At 38.5% G+C, this 27,342-nt stretch overlaps 1 protein-coding gene across 11 annotated transcripts in view; it reads right to left on the bottom strand.

Annotated features, from left to right (window-relative positions):
* MACROD2 (mono-ADP ribosylhydrolase 2) overlaps positions 1-27,342 on the bottom strand; it is an 869,250-nt gene that overhangs the window by 650,008 nt on the left and 191,900 nt on the right. For 9 of the 11 annotated variants that reach the window (XM_065059851.1, XM_065059850.1, XM_065059855.1 and 6 more), the window contains one exon: positions 27,107-27,136. The exons of the other annotated variants lie outside the window; for them this stretch is intronic. In XM_065059851.1, the coding sequence (XP_064915923.1) occupies positions 27,107-27,136 (30 nt within the window). The remainder of the gene's footprint in view (positions 1-27,106; positions 27,137-27,342) is intronic. 11 annotated transcript variants of the gene reach the window in all.

The raw sequence follows: 27,342 nt of genomic DNA on the forward strand, positions 1-27,342 counted from the left end.
CTTCTGTTAGGATTATGAAGCTCATCTAAATATGCTACTTGCTGCTTATGTCTAGGCCATTTTATAAGATTTTTAAACCAAAGAGAATATTTCTTCTATTTTTCAAAACAGTATGCAAGAACTGAAAATAGAAGTGAGGCTGATAGGCATTTGGTTGAGTGAACAAGAGCTTTAGTTATCAACCCCCACCCACAGAACTGCCCAAAGGAAGAGGGATAAAAACATGGAACAATTACCGTTCTGGAATCACAGCTTTGTCTGAGAATATAAATAGATAGATAGTGGTCAAAACTGACAGTAATGAAGTTTTCAAAGACAAGATACACAGAACAGAGATACAAATCCCTTTTCAGTTCTGTAATGCAAAGAATGATGACATGCATCAATACAAAGAAAGAAAAAATAATTAAATCTGCTATAAGGTCCAGAGTCTGTCTGTAACTTCACCAGTTTTTAAATTTTACACTTTGGAATTTAAAAGAAAAAGAAAAAAGGAAGAAGATTCAGCCAAGAAAATCAAAAACTCTCAAGAACATGTCTGGACTATTTAATCTAAGGATTGAATCACAGCAGCTTGGCAGCAGGGGAGGGAAACTAGACAGAAACAAGAACTTGGTAGAACTCCTAGCTGGAACAATGGGAAAATAACCCAGGACAAAAGAGCTAAGAATTAAAGACAAAGTTACAGCTGGGGAGGCCTGTGCACTGATTTGCAATTTTTTGTGTTATGTTTAAGTAATTTTGTTCCTAGTTCTCAGTTTATTTTACCTACATACAGCACACGTAACAAGAACACACCTTCAAAATGAAATCTGAAGTACTGAGAATTAAATTGTTCCTATCTCTAAGCTAACAAACATCAAGAGAGTAAAGTGAAAACCCTTTTTTCATCTTTTTTTTAAGAAGTCAGCAGAGAATTAAGCACCTTTGTGTTTACGGTATTAAATACTGTATTTCATAAAACCTGTTCCCTGAAATAATGGAGGCACCACAGGCTTTGCCAGGCCAGAGTTAGAGTCTGGATGCATGGAAGGTATAGCAATAATTAGGTTTTTACAAAACAAAGCATTCATTTAATTTCATTTCAGTTAAACCACAGAAATGGTGTGTGTTTACATTATCTACTCCCAAGTCTCATTTCCTTTTCACTTATTACATATATGAGACAGGAACTTCAAATAATGAAGCTGAGGTGCATTAATGAAACGGGGAACGACTTGCTCTTTGTTATTTACAGCACTGATGGAGGAGATACACGTATGTGCCAAAGAAACTTGGGTGAGCATCAGTAATCTCATTTAGGATTTAAAATAAATTACTCCAACACAGATTTCCATATGTATCATGAAGTGTTATACACTAAGGTAAGGAAATAGATGCAGAACTCTAATGAAAAACAAAACACACAGGAATTCTGCATCTGATTTGATCATCAAAATATCTGTATGGAGTAAAGGAACAAATTATGTTCCCCACCTGTGTTTCAAGGGATATTTTTATTTTGGCAAGTTAAGAGACATTTCTTTCCATCTTAAAAACTGCACATTCCAGACTGGCAATGAAGATTATGTCTGCCATTCTCTTAATACACTATATTTTTTAAAAAGAAATTCACTATACTATACAAAGGAAGTTATCTGTTTAGCATACAGCCACTGCAGAGAGAAATTTCTAAACACATCAGAACTGACAGGCGAGAGACTGGTTTTGGTTTGCTTTGTTTGTGAATGTCATTAGAGCGCTACAGATTCCTTAAAACATACCACATTTCGGCCGGTTGCAAGTCTGCGCTACAGGCTCACCTTCACTGCAACAACACTCTCTTAAACAGTTTGTCAACACAATGGAATGAAAACATCGATCGCTTCAACATGTCAGTGATGTTTAAAAGAAGTTTAAAAATTACTTCCTGAAATACATTTCCAGAGATCACGCCAGACACAAGACAATGATCCGGTGCGAGAAAGGCCGTATTGTCTTGCAGCTTCCTCCCAAAAGGCCTTCCTTTCGCTCCATGGTCCAGCAGCAACCCAGGTAATATTCAAGTACCACACATACTCCTTTTCATCTTTTTTATGCCTTCCTTCTCCTGAGAACCCTATTTCCTCTCAGACGTGCAAACATCTCCCCTTTTCCCTATGCTTTCCATGGGGCAGGAGAGGGAAGACACACTACCCTCCTTCGCTCTGGTTTGGGGAAATCAGAGCAACAATATATCCTTTAGTATTTTCTGGTATTCATCTAAGAATTATCCTCGCCTCCTAAATAATGTACGTTGATGTGTGGATACCACCAGATTCATCTGGAAAGAATCTGTGTTTTATTACCACTGGTATTTCAAGAGGTACTGGGAGAGATTGTTACAAAATGCAAGTAGAAGAGAACGGGATTCTGTTTCCTAAGTGGGTTCCAAGCCAGCACTAAGATAACCCACTGACAATATAATTTTGCCCTGAGAGGAGTTGAAAGTGTCTTTTGACCTTTCAGAGAAACCCAGAACTTGGCTTCTAGAGACAAAATAAACAAACTAGAAGGTCCCATCCCAAAAGCTACATTGTTCTGTGACTTCAAAAGATCAGGCCCATGCTGAGCAGCTTGTCAATCATTTTAGTGCCCATCCATCTCGAAACACTCAAGCTTTTTGTTGAATTTTGTCTTTCACTTGATGTGAGTCTCAGAAGCTAGCCAGTTTAGATACTTTCAACCAACAGGCCTCAAACATTTCTTAAATGATGTGCAACATCTTTGTGACAACCCATCTTTCATACAGGACAGTAAATACAGAAACATTCCTTTGCAACTATTATAGTTGTTAAAAAAAAAAGTGAGAGTGCAAAAACTGAACTGAAATCTGCTAAATGCATATCTGTATTTATTATATAGACCTACACACACAAGCACATCTAAATAGATAGATCCACACACATGCCCCTGACTTGAATAAAGCCAGTCCCAAGGGATTAAATACGCCTCAGGCCACTGCCACCAAGTGACCTGCAGACAATTGAGAGATTCAGATTCACTACAGCTTCACAGGCCTGGTTTTAATTTACACCAGTTCAACCCCCCACTACAAATCCAAGGAACAAACTCAATCTCCTATTTAATATTTGGGCTGCCTTTGGTTTATCAGCCTGCATCTTTCTCAGCTTCAGACCACACATTCTTTGTTCCACTTCTAGTTTCAATCTGGTACTATCCAGTCGGGTCTCCGCGGAACAAATAACAATTAGTATAATAATTATTTCTCAGGTTTCAGACACCCAAACTGCCAGAGAAAGAGTTTTGGTTGAGCTCACAATCAAATCAAAGCCACAACATCAAAGGAAGTCAAGGTTTTATTAGTTCTGGTATTCCTAAAATGACTTGTTTTTACTAGTGGCTTGATGGCAATAAAACCTACAAAACTATTATTTCTGTTCTGGAAAAGCAATGTCCTTAATCAGAGAGCCACTACTTGCAAACATGTGAGATTAATGTGCAATACAAAAAAAATACCTTCCTCACTCCCTGCTTTCAGCAAAGTAAAGAGCTTAGTAAAAGCAACTACTGCGCCAGAATTGTTTTAAATAGCCTCATCCTCTCAATTTCTAAAATAGACTCCAAGATTAGCTCAGAAATCATAATTTCACACATTCACATCATAATGATTGCTTCTTAAGAACCTCTTCTGAATTAAAAGAAAGACTCAAAGTATGTTTTGCCTCAAATATAGAAAACTACTTTTCAAGAAACACACATACATGAGTAATCAGTGCCAGCAGCAAACAGCACCTAGGCCTAAAAACTGTGTAAAATGCCACCTTTTATTTTGTTTCAAAGCTTAAAATTATGGAAAGCGGCCTCGTCTGAAAGGAGCTTACGGATTCCCCAACAGTGTAAGTTTGACCCTGTAAATAATATGTCGTGACAGGGGAAGGGGCAGACAGAGGATAGCAGCACAAAATGCCAAGTCAAGAACAAAATACAGGTAGCTGGAGCTTGGGGGCGATTTATTTTGAAAGACAGAGCGAGCATTTATGTAGAAAATGCTTCCAGAATTCATATTCACAAGAACAACATCTTCCATAGTATAAATGTGCCAACCTACCAAAGTATTTGTTTAAAGCTCTTCTTGCTGAGTTGAAACCTCCTCATGGCTTAGGTACACATTACAGCATCTGAGTTCAGAAAGGACAGATACAGCCTCAAAAGGCAATTAACTTCTGTGCACTTTGGTATTGTTTATTTAGAAACAAGTCCTCCTGGCCAGCATTTAAACTGCAGCATTCAATTTTTGCAAGTGCAAGGTCAGAAAATTCCCCCAAAAGAAAACAAACTAAAAGATACGATGCTGAATAAGGTTCTAAAAGTCATTCAGAATGGTGATTTCCACGCACACATTCTCCTACAATGACTATAATCCTCATTGTACTATATGAAGCTATTCCTAGGCATTGCTGTGGTTCTGAATACGAATCAAACTATACATTCCCGTATCTCATCTGAGCATGTAATCACTTGACAAATCAATCAGCACTCACTTCACTCAAAAATACAAAGGGAAAGATTCACCCTCTGGTTCTGGGGGGAATCTGCAATCAGAGACTGAGATGCAAAGAGCCTGGGGCTTCTCCCAGTTCTCTGCTCTGCCCGTTGTGCTGCAGGCATTTCCAGCTGGACACAGACCATATCAATGCCGCTCACCAATTAAAAGCAAGCACACCCTTCTCTCATCTGGCTTTTGAAAAAGTCCAAAAGCCAGCATGGGATGGGAGATGAACCGGGGTTAAACTTGATGCTCAGGCTTCTTGTCAGGTGCTTGTCCTCTCTGCTCTCCGAGATGTTGCCCACGCAGGAGATGAGCCAGTGAGGTGGTGTATTCCTTCCCACTGCACAGGGCTTGCCCAGGAGTAGGATAGAGCAACATTTTTACTATAGGCAGTCTTGTGGGAAGAATCTGCCTTATGGATGAACCAGACATAACGTAAAACTTACAAGAAATGGTGCTGGAGAAGAAAGGTGACTAAAACATCCTATACAATGGAGAAGGAGCTTTCTATTTGCGCTACCCAGAACTACAGGGTGAGCCCTCAAGCTGGACATCAGTTAAACCTTGCTGCACAATCCATTGCAGCAGGCGGCACGTCTAAATCATGTGAACCACAAGTATTTAAATAATTCATTTAAAAATAATATATTTTTACATTATACCCTTAATAATACATTTTACAGTGGAAAGACTGGCTTATAAGAAAATCAAAATAGTCATTAGAGCATCTGAAGAGATTGTGTCATTTTCCTGCATGTTTCAAAGTCGCTGTTCGAATCCAAAATATTCTGGTCCTTCCCAAAGGAATTTCGTAGCAGGTGGTGTTAATAACCCTTGAAACAGGATTCTCTTTGCTGCACCAGCTAAAAGTTAGGGGAAAAGGGATTATGACAAAGACTTCACCTGACCCAGTAATGCCTCTGTCATTTGTCACCTCTCATGTCAGTTTTCGAATAAGTAGGTATAACGTTTCAATCATAACACTGCAGATTTACTTCTACACCTGCCAAGGTTGAAGGCTAATGTGCTCTTAGAGAGCCATTCTCCTGCAGGAAAATATATGGAAATGAGAAAGAGCTCCATTCTGCAAGGAACTGTTGGTTTTCTTGAGGGCTTTTACAAACCCCTTCTCCACTGTTTAATCTTAAAAAAAAAAATAAAAGAGAGCAGGAATGGTGAGGTAGAGGTCAAACCAGAATGTCTCCAGTGAAATATCTGTGTGACAGTTTCTGAAGGCACCTTATTGAAAGTAACGCTGCTTCTTGTCCTAACATGAATGCTTTCTAGTTTTCATTTATGTTGATTGCTCATGCAGTAAAATATGTCTGGGGCAGCAATGTCACATCACATAAGGAAGAGTTGAAAGATATGATACCTTTCTAATATCCAATCTCAAACTTACACATACATCAGAGCCATTATTTTGTCATTAAAGTCCTATCTTTATAATAAATTAAAGACCTTTGGACCCATATAATACACTAGAGTCACAGAAGTACATAAGCAAAGTATTTCGCTATTAAATATATACTTTTCCAAAATGCAATAAAAATAATTTATGACACATGGGACATTCACCAGACACATTTTAAATATCTCGTACAAATTCTTGGATGTTTTCCCATAAATATTTGAGGTGTAGATGAAAAATTATAACAGATATTGAATAACTTTGGTTGGTATTTTTAATTAATTTTTAAACTATTCAATAAATTTCCAAACTTCTTGCAGCTTTTAAATGGCAATTTAGCACTTTAAAATGTCACAAGATATGTATACCTACATATTTGAAAACCATTCCAAAAGGCAAAATCACTGTATTAACAGCAAATCTAGAAAAATCTGTGCCTAGAGATCTAATTTAAATTATTCTTTTAAAGGAACAATACAATTTTCAGGAACTGGGTCATATCAGAAAGAGATTTCATCATCTAGTGCTACTGGCCAGAACCAGAAACATTAATCTAAAATACCCTTACTTTGATTTGTTAACATTCATGCAGTCAGAGCTACTATATGGATTAGGCTTATTCACAAAACAGTTATTTTCAAAAATGGTTATTTTAATGAAATTCTAGTCTGTAGTCATTTCAGTGTCATCAGATCTGTTAATTTTCTATCAGCTTTTCAATTCAAAGCAACTATGACGACCACCTTAGTCACCAAAACCACTTTTTACCATTTGCATTCCCATTTTTCAGACCATATGTTATTTTCAAGTCAACTAAAGCAGATGCTACAATACCCTGTTAGAAAACCAGGGCTTTGCTCTTTACATGTGTACAGGGAAAACAATCAACATATATTCAGTTTAAATAAGAGTAAAAGGAGTAGTTCTTCAGCATTTGGGATAGATGCTTGTTTATAATATTAAGCTATTTAGGAAAGAGCTTTCGGTGCTTTAGCTCTTCATAAAAATTTCTTTTAAAGGCAGTAATGTATTTTATTACTCATTTTTAGTAGATCTGGCCCTCAATGAGTAAAGTGGACACTATCTTACTATAACAAAGCATCTTTAAAGAAAACAATACCACGTTTCAGGAGTTTTCTTCCCCTGCCCAATTTATTCCTGCCCACGTTTCCCAGCACTCAGATTTCCTCTTCCCACTCACTTTCACAAACTTGTAGCCATTCTTGTCACCCTCCTTTCAGCCCATCTCCTTTTGTCCTTCCAGCTTCACTGCTCCTATGAATCCACCTCTCCTCCCACTTCTGCTATTTCCATATTTCTTTTAAAACAAAACTAAACAAAAACAGAGGGAGAGAGAGAGAGAGAAGTCCCCAAAGGAATTCCCCCTTAAAAAAGGAAAAATAACCCACAAACAAAAACTCAGGAAAAACAATTAATAACTCTGCAACTGTACAGAGCTCTGCTGTTCTGTATGTGACATCAGAATCTGTTATCTTTTGCTTTTTTATTTCTTTAGGATACAAACCAAACAAGTTAAGATCATAAATTTAATTCAGTAGATCACTTATTTGATTTCAGGAGGGAAAGATGGATGGCTGGTGAAGTTTACGTGGTTTAAGCAGCTACTGCAAAAAAACAGTCAAAATTAGGCTTCCATGGAGGAGATGGCAGATTCTTTCTAAACTCATCACCTTAGCAGCATCCTAGCAGCACCAACAGGATTACTTGCATCTTGCAGTACAACCAGTAGCAATCTGGAGGGCTCTGCAGTGTCTGGTTGCCATGTAACTATCATCTACACACAAGATACATTCCTGTCTGGAATAAGAACTAAGCTTTTCCCACGTTACTGGCTTTAACTGGAGCGTGGCTTCCCCTTTATCCTCCCCTCTCTGACTCCTCTACTTCTTTTCTCCAGGCGCTGAGATTAAGTGCCTATATATCAAAGAACGATTGCCAAGAAAAGCAAAAGTTAGATTATAATCAACACAGAGCTCAAGCCTCAGTCCTTATACTCCTCATATGGCTGGTGTCAAAACAATAAGCGCTCCATATGCCTTTAGACACATTCAGCCTCACGTACTCTTGTCCCTTCATGAGGCATGTGTCACCAGCCCGCAATGAATAGTGCAAATGCACCTGCACAGATCTAAAAAAATTAACCTGAAGTTCACATTAATAATGAAGCACTCCAGGTGGTCTGCAAGCTGGGACCATAATGAGGAATTTTCACTGACACACTAGTTATCAAATGTTGAGCCAGGTCACTACACATGAATAAAGTGATCTCCCTAGAAAGATGAAAGGGGAATGATTTTTTTTTTTTACTTTTTAAGGAAGATTACACTTGCCTTCTGTAAAAAGTCTGAAGAAAGACAACGTGCTAAAACACTTAACTTGATTAGGCTGGAACTGAATAAAACACATCAAGAACAATCAAAGGAGCAGAAAATTATTCTGAACTGTATATGCAACAGCGGCTAAATCCCGGCTGGTGCCCTCGGAGCCCCTGCTGGCTGCAGACCTCTGCACTGCGCCTGCACGGTTTGCAAAACCAGCAGAGGATCGAGCTGATCATTCTGGCCGCTGCTGGGGGAACGAACAGGGGGTATAGGGAACGTCAGGGGTGACAGCGCAGGCCCTGGGAACAAGGAGCACCTTCCTCACAGCCCCACGCCTGTCTCTGCTGAGCACAAACCAATGCCAGGGTGCAGGCTGTGCCCCAGCTCTGTGGGGACAACCTGCAGGAAAAAGCATGACATGCATCTGGAGGAAAATTAGGGGCTCCTTCAGTCTGCAAGTGACTGAGCACCTGTTTGTTCTGCTTCAGACCTGCTCTGTTCCCTGGTGGGTATGCAGGATAGGAAAACATTGTGTGACTCTTTACAGGGGAATTGCTCAGGTCAGAGGATGAGGGACAGACACTGTCTATAAGGTACTATTGCTACTTCAAAGAACCCAGCCAGTATGTATCTAGGGAAGGACACAGGGTACAAAACTCATGTCCTATGTTGCCCATGCATCAGAAGGTCTTCATACAGCCCTGGATGGCAGGTCACTATGGCAAACAGCTATATAAGCAGGTAAATAACAGTTCTGATCTGTTCAGTCCCACGTGTGCATGGCCCTTATAGCACATCTAGTACAAACCACTCTGACTCCTTGCTGAAATGAGGCTTTGCCCATGCTAAGGAACGACAGGAGGAAGCAACAGCGTAGAGATGGCAAATTGTTTGTGCAACCACCTCAGGTACCCCCTTTCAGCCCTCAAGGAGAAAACACAATCAGGATCCAGAAATGAGAAAGCCAAGAAGGTCTTAAGCTTTACAGCCTTTCCTAAAATTCCACCCCAGTGGCTTGCAGTAAGGGAAAAATACTTTTAAAGTTTTGCCTACTGAGAAAGAAAGGTCAGTGATTTTAACGGGGAACAAAGAAATATTGGATTGCACACTCAGCAACATGTACCATGACTCTATAGGAGTAAGTTGATGAAACCTGGAAATAGGGAAGGAATGAAAGAGAGCAGGGTAGTTCCCTAAAAACTTAGCACCACTACATCTGTTTGAAGTTCCCTCCATATTGTAATATTTCTGTGACTAAGCACTAGAACAACGTTATAAATCAAGGTCAGTTCAGATTAGAAAAGTTCTTCGTATATGTCACAGATGGGTATAGTACAAGGACACGGAAAAATATAAGGAGTAAAGTCTCTGAATTTTGTTTGTATCTGATCTTGTAACCAAAGGCAAGCAAGCTTTTACTCTTTTCTAGTCTACTTCTTTATGAAAAAAAAGGTATTTCAGTGAGATACCCAAAGATACAATAAAAAAATACACCCAAAGATATATTAAATCAGTTAGTTGTTCTTCTCATAAAGATAATTAAAGCACTATACAACAATTACGGGTAAGTTTCTTTGACAATATGCACAATTTAAAATCAACAGCATTCAAACCTGTTCACAAAGATGAACATATGCAACTGTACTAGCCTGAAAAAAGAAAAAGAAAGAAAAAGAAGTCTCTTTACTGCATGACTCTGGGAACGAAATGTAAAGCCTTCCCTGAGAGAAAGCCAGCTCCAAATCTTATGAAGCTGTTTTAGCTTAATTGTTTTGAGATGTAAATGTAAACAATGCAGAGTGACATTCTTCATTTGGGAGAAAAACCAAAACTGAAGAATAAACACAGTTGCTGGATCTAAAGCAAGCTGTTCACTCTCCTGAAATAATATAACTTACTTAGACATGTTTTCATGCTGAGAAGCTGGACAAGCCAAAGTGTTGCTTATGGGCCATTTGAGACACTTTTGCATCTAATGAGGCTGGCGTGTTTTTTTGCAAGATGGTCTTATTTGCCTTTTTTTCCAAGCATCCCTACATAGAAACAGATATCATCTTCTGAAATACTGCAGCCTGTGTATTATCACCCAAATAAATCATTGGACTTCTAGGGAAAGAAAAAAAACCAAAATAAACCCCCCAAAAACCCCAGCACCTGGAAGAGGAATAATGGAAAAATGAATCCTAAGGCAAAAAAATGTGTAGGAACTAAGTGACAAGCTATTATTACTATTATTCCCACCAGTGTGCAGGCCTCATTGCCAGAAAGAATTAATCCTGAAACTAATTTGAAGACTTCTATGACCCAATACTAAACTTACCTATTTTAATATTTTTTAAATTCATTTTTAGTAAAACCTGACACCTAACTCTAGCAAGCTGTTCTCAGAAGTCAAGCTCACTATTTTTCACATCACCTGAAACACGGTCTTCTGTCCCTAAACGGCTCTTCCTGAAGAAAAGGTGCGTTAGCATTCATTACTGTAAGCCATTGATGTATATTTTATTTGTGGTTTTAAAGTTTTCAACCACTCTTCTTTGATGCAATGCATAATCAGTAGTAGTTAAAAGACTACCTTAAAAAATTGAAGCCTCTGAACAAATTTTGTGATAAACCATCAAAGGAGTGGAGTTTGAATTAAAAGCCTGAAGGGTAAGAAACAAACGGAACTTGAAACAACTGAGGTGTCTAAGAACAATGGCAGGGAGGGAGAAATCTCCACCGTTAACAACACTGGAAAGCTGAATTCAAAACAACTATCAGACACAGCTTCTTTGTTTACCTGGATCTAGAATTAAAACAATGGATGTTGTCAATCTTATGCCAGTATAAAAGTGAACCTTTATGTTTCTATACTGAAAATGGTTTAACAATCAATGGTAAAATCGCACCTCACAGCCCAGTGAAAAGCCATCACACGGGATCCTAAGAGAAAGGTAGCGTATTTCAGGTCACTACTACTGACTTGTGATCCATGGATGGCTTAAGATCCAACTTTGAAGGAATCCACAAAAGGCAGGCTGGCAGCGGGCTTAAATGCATGGGACATCCAGGCCATACATCTACTATAAAATGTATGGCAATTCACAAGCTAGGAAAGGCCAAAAAATGCTTCTGTCGAAAATGTTCATTCATTAGTAACAGGAATATTTTATGGGTACCTTACGCTGTAGAACAAACACACATCAATCATTTATCTCATTTTTCTGTTACGCTTAAAGCCAAATTTATGTAAATACAGCTTACTAATGAATGATTAGAAACAAGAAAATAGAGGCTGTACTTATTTTTACTTAATAGATTAAAAAATTCTCTACAGGTGGGAAAGTCTACTGCAATTCCTGTTCACTTTATTTAAAAATTAACATTATAATTTCAAAATATTTTGAAAGTTACTTGCCTCTGTTCAGTCTTACACATCATTTCAAAGCCCAAGTCCTTGAGCTTTAAAAATAATACTTGAATTTATTTTTCCAGGAAAAGAAATCTACTGAAGACTCTGTTTCAATGTCTGAACAAGCATTGATGAAATGGTGGCAAAAAGTTCAGAGCCAGGCTGGCAGTCACAGAAGCAGTTTTACCAGAGCTCCGCAAAATTCAGTTTCAGACAAGAGACCCCTACATAGTTCAGACCTTTTCAAACAGACAAGGGCAGATCTGTCATGGGGTGTGGGAAGTCTGCCAACCCTCAAAATCAGCAGTGTAGCTGGGAAAAAGGAGTCTGAACTATTGCAGCACCTGAAACCAAAAATACAGAGCTCATAAATAGTTCTAAACGCATTAAAACTAAGAGTAATATAAACTTTCAGTCCTCATTAGTGCTTCCGATGTGTATCAATCAGAAATGTTAATGTGACACCTTGGAACAACCAAATACTGTATACATTTTTTTAACTGCAAAATTAAAGATACAGAAAAAAAGTCTTGCATAACACAAAGATAAAAGATTTCCTTCTGAATTCAGCTACTGTTAACATTTGCACCTGGTGCTTACATAATTAAATACAGAAAACAACAATTGTACCCTAAGAAAAACTTAATTAGATTAGGCATGTCGTAACAAATGCAAAATTACCATCATTAGTATGTCAGTGTTCTACAAATGGAAATGCTTAACTGCCAAGCCTACAAGTCTCATGTCTGATTTATTCCCACAGATGAGGAGGAGATAGCCATTTGTACCCTTTTTTAATTTCAGGGCAACTGCATCCAGGGGAGATTTACTCACAAAGGAGCAGGCAGGAGTACCGCTGTCATCTTGTCTCTCTCCAGAAATTCAGGTGTACTTTTGTTTACAGACATTTTGTGCTACAAAAGCAAAACCAGGTTGGGCAGCCTGGAACAAACTAATGAGCCTCCAAATTTCTTATGTGTCCTGATCCTTCATCATTAGCCTTGTGGGCTGTTTCACAGGCACCCGCTTTTCTCACAGAGCAGACATTGAGAATGACATGACAGTTTACCCCCCTCCCGCCCCCAAGCAACAGGAATCCTTTAATTTCAGGCTTAAAGCTGTAACAACAACAACAAAAAGATTCCAGGGAAAAATGTTTCAACGGCGTAATGGTATAGATAGTAATGCACTGGAAAATATTTCCTACAGCGTCGCAAGCAAGAACACAAGAGTTTGTCAAGTATTGACCGGGAATGACTTAAGCAGAAGTGACACTGTCTGATCCAGCCTCACTTTCCTCTGATTACTTACAGAATCTTCTAAAATACTTGGGATACTCTTACACAGACCTGCTAAACATCAGCAGCCCTGATGTCTGTGTGCAGAGTCACACTAGGGAAAGAAATTATCCCCATGGTTATAACAAAAAAAGGTTTCTGGTTGTCTTGTACCATCGAAGGGGGAGCAGTACTCACAAATCTTCACAGACCACAAGCACAAGAGATCAGACTCTGACTAAATACAACCATGCACATCACAGCCTCATGAACACAAATGTTAATATTTCACACAAAATGGGCACATTGCTGTAAGGCCCAAACTTTCTGCTAGAAGTCTGCAATTCTCTAAATGCCAAGATACTTTAATTTGTCAGGAATAAATGTGAGCTTAATATGGGCATTTAAATGCTTTGTATATTTAATCAACTTTCCTCAATTATTAAACGGTAAATATTCCCTGAGTATTAAGGCATTAATTCGTTCTAAGAAGCTCCTAGAGACTACAGCAGCCTTCCTGGATATTTCATGCCTGCGAAGTTATTTAAACATTACCACTGAAATCGTAAAGCTAAACAAATCTTCCTCACAGTGTCTACCCTGGTAGGTCAGATATTTAACTAAAGCTAGCACCTAAAGTTGGATAATATTTAAACCACTATTTGATCGCCATTCCAGAGGAGACCTGATATAATTTAGGTTTTGTATTAGGTTTTAAGTAACATAAATGAAAGAAAAATACATAATTAGGAATTCAGACTGTTTTTAAAAACCATACAACCATATGCTTGATGGCAAATCTGTCACACCCACCAGTGTGGATTCTCTTGCCTTCTTTGTGCCGTAATACTAAGACCCTGCAACCACATTTGCCCTTGCAAAGGAAAAAAAAGCCTTCCCTTTATTAAGAAAACCAAGAGAAGCACTAGGCAAAATTGTGGTCTGACCTTGAACTTTGCTGTGTAGTCAAGAAATAAAAAGTAAGAAGTCTGGTTTATGAATTTTTGAAGCAAAATTCCCACTAAGATAGTATGGGGCATAGATATGATTGTTTCTTGTGAAAACTACAGATACATAAGGTTACCCAGCTGTGCAGCCATGAAACACTTTTTTCTTGATTAAATAAGGAACTATGGCAACCAAGGGTACCATGGCCTCACATATGCTGTAATAATGAGACATAATGAAGGGCCTTCTGGGACCTCTCCCACAACTGTTAAAATTTTATAGCATCAGATTTGGGAATTAATTTTGAAAAAGAGAGAATCCTTTTTTAATATTTGATGTGCATTAGTACTTTTTTCCTTTATAATGAAACAATCTCCTCTAAACATGCACATTCTTTGCATTTAAAAAAAAATCAACTGGTCCTACAGAAACAACTCTCAAGGCAGAAGATAATATCACATACGAACTTACAGTATGTGCCTAGTATACCCTATTTGCAGATATCATCTGATTTGAATAATCGTATGTTTGCAGTTTTTGAAAAACTGACCTGTCTTCAGAGCAAATTTCCTTCAAAACTCATAGATGACTGTTATCTGTACCTAGTGTTATTAAGAATATTCATTTTTTTGACACCTGTTCCACTAGTTATCTCCATATAAAGTCATAAAAGGTCTCATCTTGGTCCATGGTGAGGTCACGCTACTTTTCTGTAAAAAGTGCCTTGAAATAGTTGTCTGATAAATCTGCTGATTCTTTGTCCAGCTGCCATTTCAAGGGGCAAGTTTTCTACTGAATCTTTTGTTCCCCGGGAGAGCAGGCAGTCCTGGTTGAAGTGCTAATTGCTCCTAAGCCCAAAGAAGAGGCTGAATTCCACCACAGCTGGGTTATATCTGGATTGAACAGAGGCCCCACCCTTGAACAAATAATCCCCGTGGAGAAATTATTGCCGAATCATGAAGGGTGAAGAAATACAAAGAAGGCAGTAACACCGGGGGTTTTATCCCTTTACACTGACAATACTGCCTTCATTCCTAAGAGCAATGGAACAGCAGATGGGGCGACCACCGTGGTACAGCTAGGCTGAGCTAACCATTTTAAATCAAAATTGTGATTAAGAGATAAACAGAGATGACAACCATAACTGGAGGCCTTCATAAAGCTTTTCTTCACTTACAGCAAATCTGAAAGTGGCAGCTCTCTTTCGTGTGCCTGAATAATGAATTCATTTGGCTTGACAAATCACTGCCTATTCAGAATACTTCTCCCTGTGTCTCAGTTTGAACTGGTGCAAGGATGGAGAAAGGGCACTACCTGCATTTGGGAGCAGACGGAAGGGTTCAAGATGAGAGGGGCTGGTGATTAAAGCTGTGATCAGAATACTGCGTAAGAGTGAAGGCTGCAATGAAATGGCACAGGCATGCAAATTCAAAGTGAGAGAACCTGGGAAACTGGCCTGGGACTAAAACTGTGATTCTGTGAACCATTTCCCTGTAAAGAAATCAGACAGTTGAGTCAGGAGCTGAGAGAAACAGTGACTGGCTAGACATGGAGACTAATTTCTAGAAGTGAACATTAAGGCAGTAAGTTATGAAGGGGAGACTCACGCCCCACACCCCAAATGTCTGAGAACTGGGCCTCACATTCCAATGTGCCCCACAGCAGAGGAAGTTTTCACTCATCTCATCCCTTCCCACTGCTTTCCACACCCATCTCTCCTCTCACTCAGCACTGGTTCCTTAATCATGTCAAAGCAAACTTTTTAAAGACCACAGTCTGAAACGGTGTAAGTAAAAACCCTCCCTAAAACCAATCCCTTTTTAATATGTAAATTTAGGCCAACAGACTATTGAATGGGTGTGATTAAGGGAGCAGTAAACTGTAAAATGCAGGTAGTGTGACTAGGAATAAGAAGTAGAGAAGAAGGTGGGAATCTCAAGGTCTGGCAGTTGATAATGTTGCATTATATCCTGAGTTGAGGTAAAAGTTCCAGTTTACAGAATTGCTTGGCTTTTAGCAGGCACACTTTTTGAAATCTAAAGACTCACCTGTTGAATAGCTAGGGCCTTAAAATTAGAATTCTGATCATAATCTCCACTTTTCTCCTTTTTTTCTTTTGGTAAAGATAACACCATTGTTTTGGGGAAGACAAATATATTACCTATGAAATCTTTAATTTACTTATGAAATCATCTACCAAACTGATAAGTGCCATAACAGACACTGGTTTACACACCACAGTTGAAGTAGAAAAAAAAGTGAACCATGGTTTATGCTTGGAACAAAGGGGATGAATGAGATGAGGTTCCAGCTGGAGAAACAGTGCAATTGTACAGTTAGAGGCAATATGATAATACATATATGCATAGACACTGCAAGCCTGCAGGCAACTTTAATTTTGGCACTTCTTAACTTTAAGTACTTGGTTTTGCACCTTAATAACATTCTTTTAACATGGTGTGCGTATAATACAGTCATAGATCACTCAGCCAAGACCTAATTGATTTAATCATCTACATTCGTGAATGATTTGTGAAGCTTACATGAGTTTGCTAAGTTGCAGCCCTGCCCAATGAAAATTAAAACAGATGCCTCTGAGGAGCCCAGAGAAACAAGCTGATAATGTAAAAGGAACAGACTGAACTGTAACAGTAAAAGTGTGACAAAAAATATTTTGTTCTTTGCTACTGTATATGTAGCCAAAACTACAACACTACAGATCTGTCAGTCCAAATGGCAAAAATATGACTGGGAATTTTAAAAAGATAAACGAACTTTAAAAGAAACCCGAGTGATAAACCCTATACATTACAAGGTATTTGCATAAGAACAAGGAAAAAGATCATAAGGAAAAAGATGTAAATAAAGTGAATTTGTAAAGAAAAAAAACCACCACCACCACAACAATAAAACACAACTATTTTACACATAATTATAAGGTAGTATGTTTAATGGTAGAATCATTGAAATTCTTCTGCTTTTGGAAGAGGCCAGATTTGGTTGATGAAAAAATTAGATACTTTCTTTATCTAGAAGACTCTCTTTTTGTCATCAAAAAGATTTTAAAATGCTCTGTTATTGATCCTATAAAAATTCAAATTAAGAGTAAACAGCCCTTCTCTAACTTAAAAGCCCCATATAAGAAGAGTGAATTCCTGTATATTTAGAACTATTAATGGTGGTAACCTCAAATATACCACATTTTTTCTGTATTCAAATTTTATCTCCATTAGTATAAAACTGGTTATCTAGCAGTGTCTTTTTTCCAGTTGGTGGTCCTTCTGCCCTTCCTTTAGAGAATTTGCTGTATAACCAATTAAGGTCTAATTGTCAGAAAGTTGCTCTCAGTAGAGTACGTTTTCACTTTTTCCAAATATCATCCTGTCTCTACCCATGAAGCTGATACTAAAATTAAAATTCCTCTTCCTTCCAAATAGGAATCAAAATTCCTATTTGCAAAACTGAAATAGGCATTATGAAACCCCAGTGAGTTACACTTTGCCTTCAGAGAGCTGATTTTTGCTCTTTTCTATTTGGACCTTTTGCAAAACATACGGTTTCCTTGTCTCATTTCCCCAAGTGTTAAATGGAGAAAACATTACTTCTCTGTTTACAGAGCAATTACGATAAATGCACCCAAGGTCTGTGGAGCATTTAGATTCTGCGGTAATAATGCTCATACAGACGAGGTTCATCCTGTGTTTTCTTTCACAGAAAAGCCATCTTCAGCAGTTCTTGTCCCTGGTTACTTCACAGCTCAGTTTACTGCGCCCCTACTACAACTGATTTTAAAAATAAAGTGTAAATTGAATGTACAAAGTCATTCAGGCTAAACTTGAAGCCCTAGAAAGGGTGGGGAGCTCTTTATTTGTTTCTTAAATCATAGGAGCTGTCTACTTTGTAGCTTGTCCTATGGCATTAGCAGGAAAATGAGCAACTGGAAGCTACATTACCATCCAATATTACCAGGTAGAAAAGATGAGCAACTGCAGAGACAGACTTGTACATGCAGATTTTCCACTAATATATCTTCAAAATCATTTCCACCTATGTAAGAGTTTTAATCCATCGTTAGCCATCACCACATTTCATTTATTTTTATTATGCCAAAAGTTCATTCCGCTTTATACTGTCTGTTTGATAGAGGGTTCTCAGAACTGAAAGGAAGAGAACTGCAAAGCCAGGCACACAGAAAACAAAGAAGGACAGAGCTTTCCAAGACACAACCATCTTGCCAGCTGCTCTGCTGGAGATTTTCTTGGCTTTTGAAAAGCTGCATGTTATAATCTGTAAGCGTTTTGCACAGAACAAAGGAACTTTGGAAAAATGTGATCAGCAAAGAGCAACTCATAAATGAGTAGTGAAATAGAAGGTGAGAGTTTAATAAAGACCTGATTCCAAAATCCTTCATTCTATGCGGCAGGAAGAGAGTTGTAAACTCTTCCTATAATATCAGTAGTTTCAATACTTGATTTTTGCTTGCCTGGATTTTGTTTAAGATTTTCTTTGAAAATATCATGACTAAGAATTAATTGCTTTCATTTAAAAAAAAAAAAAAAAAAAAAAAAAGGAGAAAGAAAAAAAAGAAAAAAGAAGTAACTGTTGTGAATTCTTCCCGCTATGGGAGGGCAGAGTGTTGAGGATGATGTCAACCTCCAATCTCTGACCTTTGGGGAACATGAGTTTTCATGCCCAGGTACTTCAGCAGATGTAGTTAGAGCTATTTCCTCCCTCCTGCCGGGGAGGTGCCAGTGTCATAAAACACCTAGATTTTCATTGTATTGGACACATACATATTTTAAAAAGAATAACCAACAAGGATCGACAAATAGCTGCTGCCATTTTTCCATGTCTTGCTGCTCACACCATGTCATTTATATACATTTGCAAGGAGCTTAGGGCTTAAAGATACTTTTAAGGAACTCTCTACTGATTAAGGTCTTTGTTTTGGATTTATTCACACCAGAGTGAAGGCTTCAGTAAACAGTCTGATATTTAAAAGTGGCTCTGAGTCTACAAGTCAAGTACCTCCATCACTCCTTTTTTCATTTGTTATACTTCTTTTAATATCAGCAGTAAAAATAAAACAATGTATTTTAAAAATGTTTTAAATTGCATTTCACATTTTCTTCCTACTGAATAGCTGGTACTTCTGTTACAGGACCAGGAAAACACCAGTAGACCTTAAATCTGAAAAACAGATTTAAAACCAGCACTACCCGTTTGAGCCTAACACGACGTGTCTTCACTGCAGCACTCGCTTCATTCTTACCTCAGCAAAAGGGACACGGCTGAGATTGTTCGGCATGAAACTGAACAACTTTGACGGGTGTCCCAATTTAGAGATTTTTCTTTAAGGAAACCAACCAAATGCTTAATTTTAAAACATGTCTTCTGTAGGCTGGCACATATATATACCCAAATGCCTGACTTGCTACATGGTGATTGTAGCACACGGCCACTCGTGTCACCTCCTGCACTCCCAGCCACTGCTCTTCATCTTCAGCTACAAGGGGAGAGTCTCAATAGAAGTATCTGAAGGTGCTCGAGCACCACCCTTGGTAAACGAAAAAATAATTGTACTTTCTGCATTCAAGACATACGTGAGAGACATATACGTAGTATTTCTTTATATGTAGAAAAAGTGTTTAACATGTTTAGAGCATACATCCAACTCACATGATAAGGCAATTCATGGTATGTTTATCTATCATGTGATATCTGTGGATTAGGGAACATTTGTGATCTCTCATCTTGATTTGCAGCTCTGTCCCATACCATGAAACAAATAGGAAAAAAAGAAATACATACATTCCTTACATAACTGCCTGCCTTTTCAGCTTGGATTTTTATCAAGAGCACCTTAGATTTTCAATGACCATGAACTAAAGGTCTTTCCCGGTCTAACAAAATTAATGCCGTATTTTTATTTACACACATGCGCATATGCACGAGCACACACACAAAGTCAGACTTTCTGAAAAGCCTGCAAGATTCAGTCACAAATATATATATTGTGACATGCATATATATAAGTATATATGAAAGCCATATGTCTATATGGCAGAAACTGTCTGTTTTTTAGTTGTGGGCACATAACACTGTAATTACCTCGTAACAAAATTAAACAAAATAAGTCTATCTGAGTAAGAAAAAGACCTCACCATTAGATGGGAGCTCAGTGTGTTCTGGATTCAGCATCCAGTAACTGATGAGTGAAAAATAAAACATCACCTTCTAATTCCTAGTGAAGTCAACACAGCAGCAATATTAAAAGGCTGAGGTCAGCAGTGAGTAAGTATGCCTGGAACAGTAAATTTTAGATTATTTACATGACAGAAACATGCAGTCATGTTCCTATACCACTGGCTGGAATATGAGAACCACCTTAAAGGATCACAGGCTGAACATGTATTTTTAAAAAGGTAAAGTCATTTATGTGCATCAACAACTATATGTACACATTTGAAACTTAACACCTGATCACATACCTGTATTCCTTCCTGTAAATAGCAAAACATAATTTATTTAATTTTTAAGTAACTGCTGGGAAAGTGTAATTAACAGGATACAATTAGGCAACAACTAAGAAATACTTAAAATCAATCCAGAGACTTCCTGCTTATTATTATTATTACCCATAACTATAAGAATGTGTAAAATGATTGAAGAAAGGAAGCTACCACCCTGTATAGTCAAAGAGCAATAAATATATATTTGAACAACAACAACAAAAAAAGAAACTCTGTAGAATAAAGCACACATTTTAAACACAGTCATGATAGTGTGGGTTAAGGGTCTTTTGAAATAAACTATGCTTATTTGTTTATAGAGCTATTATCACTAAATCTCTACATGCACTACGAAATGAGAAAATCCACTGATTTTAATTAAAGCTGAACTGAAACTCAGGTGGCAATCTCCACCACAATAACAGAAGGCCAAAAGCAAACATACATACACAGACTGAAGAAAGAAAAACATGTCAAGAATAACTGACCTGTGAAGAAAGACTTTGCTTACACAGAAACTTCGAATAAATTCTATAAAAGCAGTTAAATTACATAGAAATCTATTTGCTTTGATCTAATCCAACAAAAAGCTCATAAACAATAACAGGATTTGGGCTGGACCAAACACCCTGAAAAGGTTTCAGGCTGCCCTGAGCTACTGGGCTACCCATGGAACTAGTATTACAGCTGTACAGGAAGAAATACATAAATGCATAAATATTAAAATTTTAATTGGCTGATGTACTGTCACAGTGGGGGAACTGGCATATACAGCCCTCTCAAACCCACTCTATTTACCGAGATGAAAAAGAACAGCATGCAAATAGAAAAAAGACATAAAACACTTTAACAACCCTACAGAATTGCAGCGGCAATCTTCGAGCAGAAAGGGATTAATTAGCAACAAAGGCAAATGGCCGTTTGCCTTAAATTATCAGTTCTTCTACATGATCATTATCCGCTAGGAAAAATCTTTGTACCTTCATAGCTATTATCTGAATACCTAAGATATGATGACGCAGTGTACAAAGCAACTGAAAGCTTTTGAAGCTACTTGAAATCCCAGATGAAGCACATTTGTTCCATTTGAGCCATTTGTTGCAAGCACACCCCAATCTGACAAACGCATTTGACGCGATACAAGAAAATGCCAACAGACCAACATACAAATTACAAAATAATAATGCTTGTTTTCTTGATGAAAGAATCCTGTCGCTGCTCCTTTCCCAAACTCCTTCTTCTCCTCTCAAGGGATGTACTCATGTTATGTGCACATCGTGCACAAATTTGAACTTTGGATTTGAACCTTTGCTTCACTTGCATTTATATTATGTAAATATCAAGCCCAAGCCCTGTGAAATCCAAACCAGAGAGCATCTCATCCTGGTTCAGGATAAAACAGGCTTGTCTTCTTCCTGTTACAGATTTTAAATGGGCCAGCATAGGGCCAGTCTAATATTTAAAGTATTCTCCTTTTGCATTGCTATGGGCTGCTTTGCAAGTTGTCTCATTCCTGCCTCCAATCTTCTCTTGTACAACCGTCAATTCTCAGAGTCATGTATATTCATTTGCTGATGTCAGTTACTATTTAGACAGTGCAAAACCTCCTTGTTTTGGTAGAGATTTAACTATCAGAAGGTAGCTGGAAATATTTCATAGTGCAGCTAAATCAAAGCCATGAGAATAAAAACTGTATCCCAGGCCACGGGGAGGGATGTTAATAGAAGTTATTTGTGTCAGCTATTCCTTCCTGCCACTACTGACTGGATAATCACTGGCCTTTTTAACTCATTAGTCTGAAATTAATTGACAAATAGACAGGGTGGCTGACAAACACCAGTGAGTTTGCAGCAGCACCCTACCAGCAGTTATTCTCTATTTCCACAGCATTAGCAGCATGACGGTTTTGCTTGCACACCTGCTATACCCATGTTTATAAAGACAAACAACTCCACCATTTATTTGGACCCAAGTGGTACAACCCAGATGCTCAAACACCGGCATGCAGCGGCACTTCAGCTACCCCAACGTGATACATCTGACCCTCCACTGCCATTCTGGAAAGGTGCAAATGCCCACCCCACCCTGTGTCCCATTTGCCAGATCCACGGCTGTATCTCAGCGATCCCCTTGGGCTGATGTGGTACTAGATACAGGTGAGTGGAGCTGCTCGCGTTTAGAGGTGGCATTACTAACCCTCACAAAAAGTCCATCTCCTGCGTCATCATTTTGTGCTCAGGCTCAGCAGAAGACTCATTTCCTTCCCGATAAACCCCTTTTCCAGGATAGAAGCCAGTCTGTGGTAATTTCTTTCTAGCAGATCAAAAAACTTCTTTTCTTTTTTTTTGCCATTATTATAATTTAACACAGATATAAAGGCAAACAAAGAAGGCAAGCAGATCCCACTTTCAAAATGGCGTCTACCAAACAACTACAGAGAAACCCGGTTCCCTCCTGTGATCACAAACACAAGTTCCCCATGTGGTAACAGTTGCTGAAAATGACATGCCTACAAAAGCGTATCTTGGCAGACTGGAGAGGTAGGTCTGGTCTACATTTAAGATATGCTAACATACTTACGGTTATATATGAATTAATCTTTTCCAAGCCAGTCGGAGCCCCAGAAAACGGCACAGTTACACTGGCCAAAAAAAAAGAAAGAGAGATGGAGAGAAAGAGAAAAGCAGACAGAGCTTTTGGGGCAACCAACTTAAACTGGGTCTAAACGATTCTTCCAAAACACTGTGAATATAACCTGTCTCCTCTCAGAGTTGTTAAAGACAAAGTTACCATTTTCACTAAACAATGATATGTCCTTCCCCAACTCTAGCATAGGCAATAAAATCTTATGAGGGGGGAAAAAAATCCCTAGCTTGCTATTTTAAATATATCCCAAATTTAAGGTCAAAGAAAGCAAGCCAATCCAGAAATCAGCATGCAACAAGAACTTGATTACAGTCAGCAAATGAAGTAAAGGAAAAATCAACCCTGAGGGAAATAACAAAAAAGCAAAGTGGGGACACGGGGGCACAAAATCCCCAAAAACCCACAGAGTATCCAAAATCATAAGGGGGAGCAGAAATCTGAGCTCTTGCTCACTTTGCTCTAACCAAGTGCATGAAATCACATACTTTCATCCTTGACATAGCTGTAAAAGAATGTAAAGCACAATTTGCCATGCAAAATAGGACGTTTCAATTTCTCAACAGCCAAAATGATACATTTTTAAAAGGGGTCACTTTTTCTCAAACCATCAAATGCTTTTTCCTCACTCTCTCCAAATGCAGGTAATTTTCTTAATAATTTTCACCTTTGCACTGTTGAACATAATGGGACAAATAATACATGATGCACAAATAAGTCATAATGCTCTGTGCAAGTTAACAGGAGCAGTGAGATGCTGAATGTGTGATAAATCTAGATCTCGAAAGTGAAATATGCCTCCTAATTAAAAATCAATTATTAAAACCAGTAAAGAATTAAAAAGAAAAAAGGCTCACTCACCAAACTCATAATGAAATCCTGGAAACTTCAGAGTTATTTGAAAAGCAGAAAGAAACCTTCGACATCTATATTTAACTAAAGATTCTTCTAAGACTCTGTTGTGGGTTTCTCAATTTGATGATTAAACAGTTCTGTGAAAAATTGTTTCTGGTATCTTTTGTACTTTTATCTCTTCATTCCAAATGGTCATGAAAATGAATAGACAGCATTTCAATGGGGAATGCAACAAATCATTCCTCCGGCTCCACAAAATCCAAGTCCACCCGTGCCCTGATGTGGCTCCGAGATGACACAGGATGATGTGCAGCTGCCCAAAACCACCAGCACCTGAACTTACAACCAATGTTTGCCGATGGTTTTAATGTACGTAATTAGTAATTTGCAAACCTTAGATCAGAGTGTTCAAATACCCGTTTCCAATTGTTTTGTGATCGATTCTGGCAAGATTTCAAACATAGACTAGCTCAAAAGGAGCTCAAAGTCACAAAACCTGTTGCACAAGCAGAAATTTCTGGTTTTCATTTTCTGTAAAACTAAGATACATATTCATACCCCCAGCAGTGACAGAGAGATTAACTTAACAACAGTTACTGAAGAGATCTGAATCCCATTATTGGAGAAACTACACTGGTATTATGCATTATCATAAATATTCAGCACTTGCAATCAAAAGATGGCTTTGGTATCTATGTATATAATAAAATTTTAATAATTCACCAGCAATATTTCACATGGAGTGCTGCCATTACTTCCTTCTGGAAAAAGGAAAAAATACTTCCAGAATTTGAAATCCCAAAGCGTTGAACTGGAAATGAAACGATCCCTTCTACAGACAGCAGGACGTTGGCAGTGACAAGTCATTTTTCCAAGAGGCAGAGGCTGTGGGCGGGTGGGTGACCCAGCCACGAGGTGCCTCCATCTTGTGCTCTCCTGAAGGGGCTCCAGCCACAGACCTTCCCTTTTCCCAAAGGGCACGGCCAACGCATGTACCCAAAAATGGAGCCACAGACACCCCACGGCAGCTGCCCAAACTTGGGAGTACTTTGGTAACAAAATTCTCAGAAATTTTCCTCAAAAGATTCAAAAAACTTAAGGGAGTCCAGTCTGAGGCTGCGTCACCCACCCTGCCCAAGGGTGGCTCACGGCACCTCCAGAGCACAAACGGGGCCCTTCGACCATCAACACACAAACACTAAGCCATAAAATAGACAAATTCGGCATTTTACCTGTATCGTAAGCAAGGGGGTATGTTGTTATCCTTCCACTGGAGATTAAAGGATCTGGGATTGTGTTTTATAGGCAGGAGAACGGGGGGAGATGCAGAAGGTGCAGCAGCACACTGACCCAGCATCACCTCAGCGTGTCCTGAGAGGCGGGAAAACAGGAAGTGTGTGTGGGGGGGGGGGGGGGGCGGGGGGGAGGGAAGTGCTTTTAATTGCCAATAAATGAATTCTATTGAAACTATCCCACTCTTAACACATAAAATACAGGAAAAAATCCAATTTGCCCCACAGCGCAGTCTCATCTCATCTGCCACCGAGGGAGAGCCACGTTACCTCGTGCCACGCTGAATGGACATCAACTCCTGTAGTATGGTCCAGCTGAATAAATACCATAGAAAGTCAAGAGCCAAATCCTTTCAGCACCAGCAGTACTCTGGGAATCGGATTGGAATTTTAACATTTGCATGGATTTTTATTATTTTTTTGACGTTACCGGCTGGGAACAAGCGCTGGAGAGGAGGTATGTAATGGCTCCACAGGCACATCAACAGCTAGCGAAGGATTACCTTGTAAAGGATTATCTTTTAAACAAAGAAAAATTTGGTATACCGCAAACAACTAACACGAATCAAAAGAAACAGATTAATCCAACAGGATTACCAGGTAAGGCTTCCCCACACTTTAATGTCCAGACACACAGCTGAGAAACATTAATGGTTTTATTTAGATGCCTGGGTGCAGTTGTCAAGCACCTTTTCACGGCCCTCAAATAAAGGCTGCGTGTTCGGCTAAGGCTGCTAAAACAAAAGCTTCGATGATTTATCCTCAAGCCTCACAAGCAACAGCAATCTTCTGCCTTTTTACAGAGCCCTTTCCTTTCCTTTCCCCTTGCATATGTAAGCTCTGATCATCCAGTCCTTTTAACTCCAGCCAGGAAGGAAGATTAGCGGCTGCCGTACCGCTCCTGCGCTGGGAAATTTCCAGAACTGAGCTCTCCTGCTTCCCTCTTGGAGGCACGGGAAGTCACAGAAAACCCACATCAGGCTCTTCGTGGCTTTTTTTTAAGTATTATTCTTTTTCCTCACTTGCTAACACTTGTGTAAACTCTTACAGCCGTGGTACTACAGTATTACAAAAGGCAAAATAGCATCAACCTACAGTATGCATATACTTGGAAACAATATCGACTATGTGCACTTGTGCCTCTTTGGCTTATAATGTATACGTTGGTAGCATCTCTTACATACAACAAAGATTTCTGTTGAAATCTTTTTGGCTGTTTCAGCAAGCAGAATGAGGCAAACAACTAAGTTGTTTTTGTTTGGTTTTGTTTTAAAAAGTGGGAATACAACATATCATTAATTTACTAAAATCAGTTTTTACCATGTTTTAATTATTTCACTTAAAAACAAACTAAGAACCAACAAACAACACTTTTATTTAGGCATTCAAGTTAAATAAAAATATTAATAAATAAATAATCAAACTAATAATAATAATAGTAATAATAATAGTAATAATAATAGTAATAAAGAAACAACTTAAACGCGAAGAAGAAAGAAGAAGAAAGAAGGAAGAAGAAAGAAGGAAGAAGAAAGAAGAAAGAAGGAAGAAGGAAGAAGGAAGAAGGAAGAAGAAAGAAGAAAGAAGAAAGAAGAAAGAAGAAACAACTTAAACGCAACACAACATAAGGCAGCTCAGTTCCTCTGTATTTCAGTTAACCCCATACACAGGTCAGCCCCAGTTCAATCCAGAGCGCAAATCAAATTCAGCAGCAGTCACACATGTAACCTCTTGATGACACTAAACGTCACTGAATTTGGTGAGTTTTCCCATCTAGTAATTTTACTTTTCTACATTTTGAACATAGCATATACTGCTCTACAACCAACTAAACACTACATTTGCTCGGCATATATTCCACGTTTCTTTAAGAAGAAATAGAGCATTGCACAAAGACTCACCTCCTCCACCTCCAAGAAGGCTGGAATTAGCTGCAAGAAGAACAAAAGGAGAATCATTAGCATTGAGCTTCCTAAATATAGATGGAACCAAAACAGAAGATGTTTCCCAGGAGATTTTCCATTCTTTCAGTAAGTTTGCTACTCTCCATTTTCCTAAAAACATTTACTGCAAAATAATCATTTCTGTAAATTGTAATGGCAATCTTTACCTTTGCACTATTTTGCAATATCTTTAA

Source organism: Columba livia, chromosome 3 (assembly GCF_036013475.1).
Source record: "Columba livia isolate bColLiv1 breed racing homer chromosome 3, bColLiv1.pat.W.v2, whole genome shotgun sequence".
NCBI lineage: Eukaryota > Metazoa > Chordata > Aves > Columbiformes > Columbidae > Columba > Columba livia.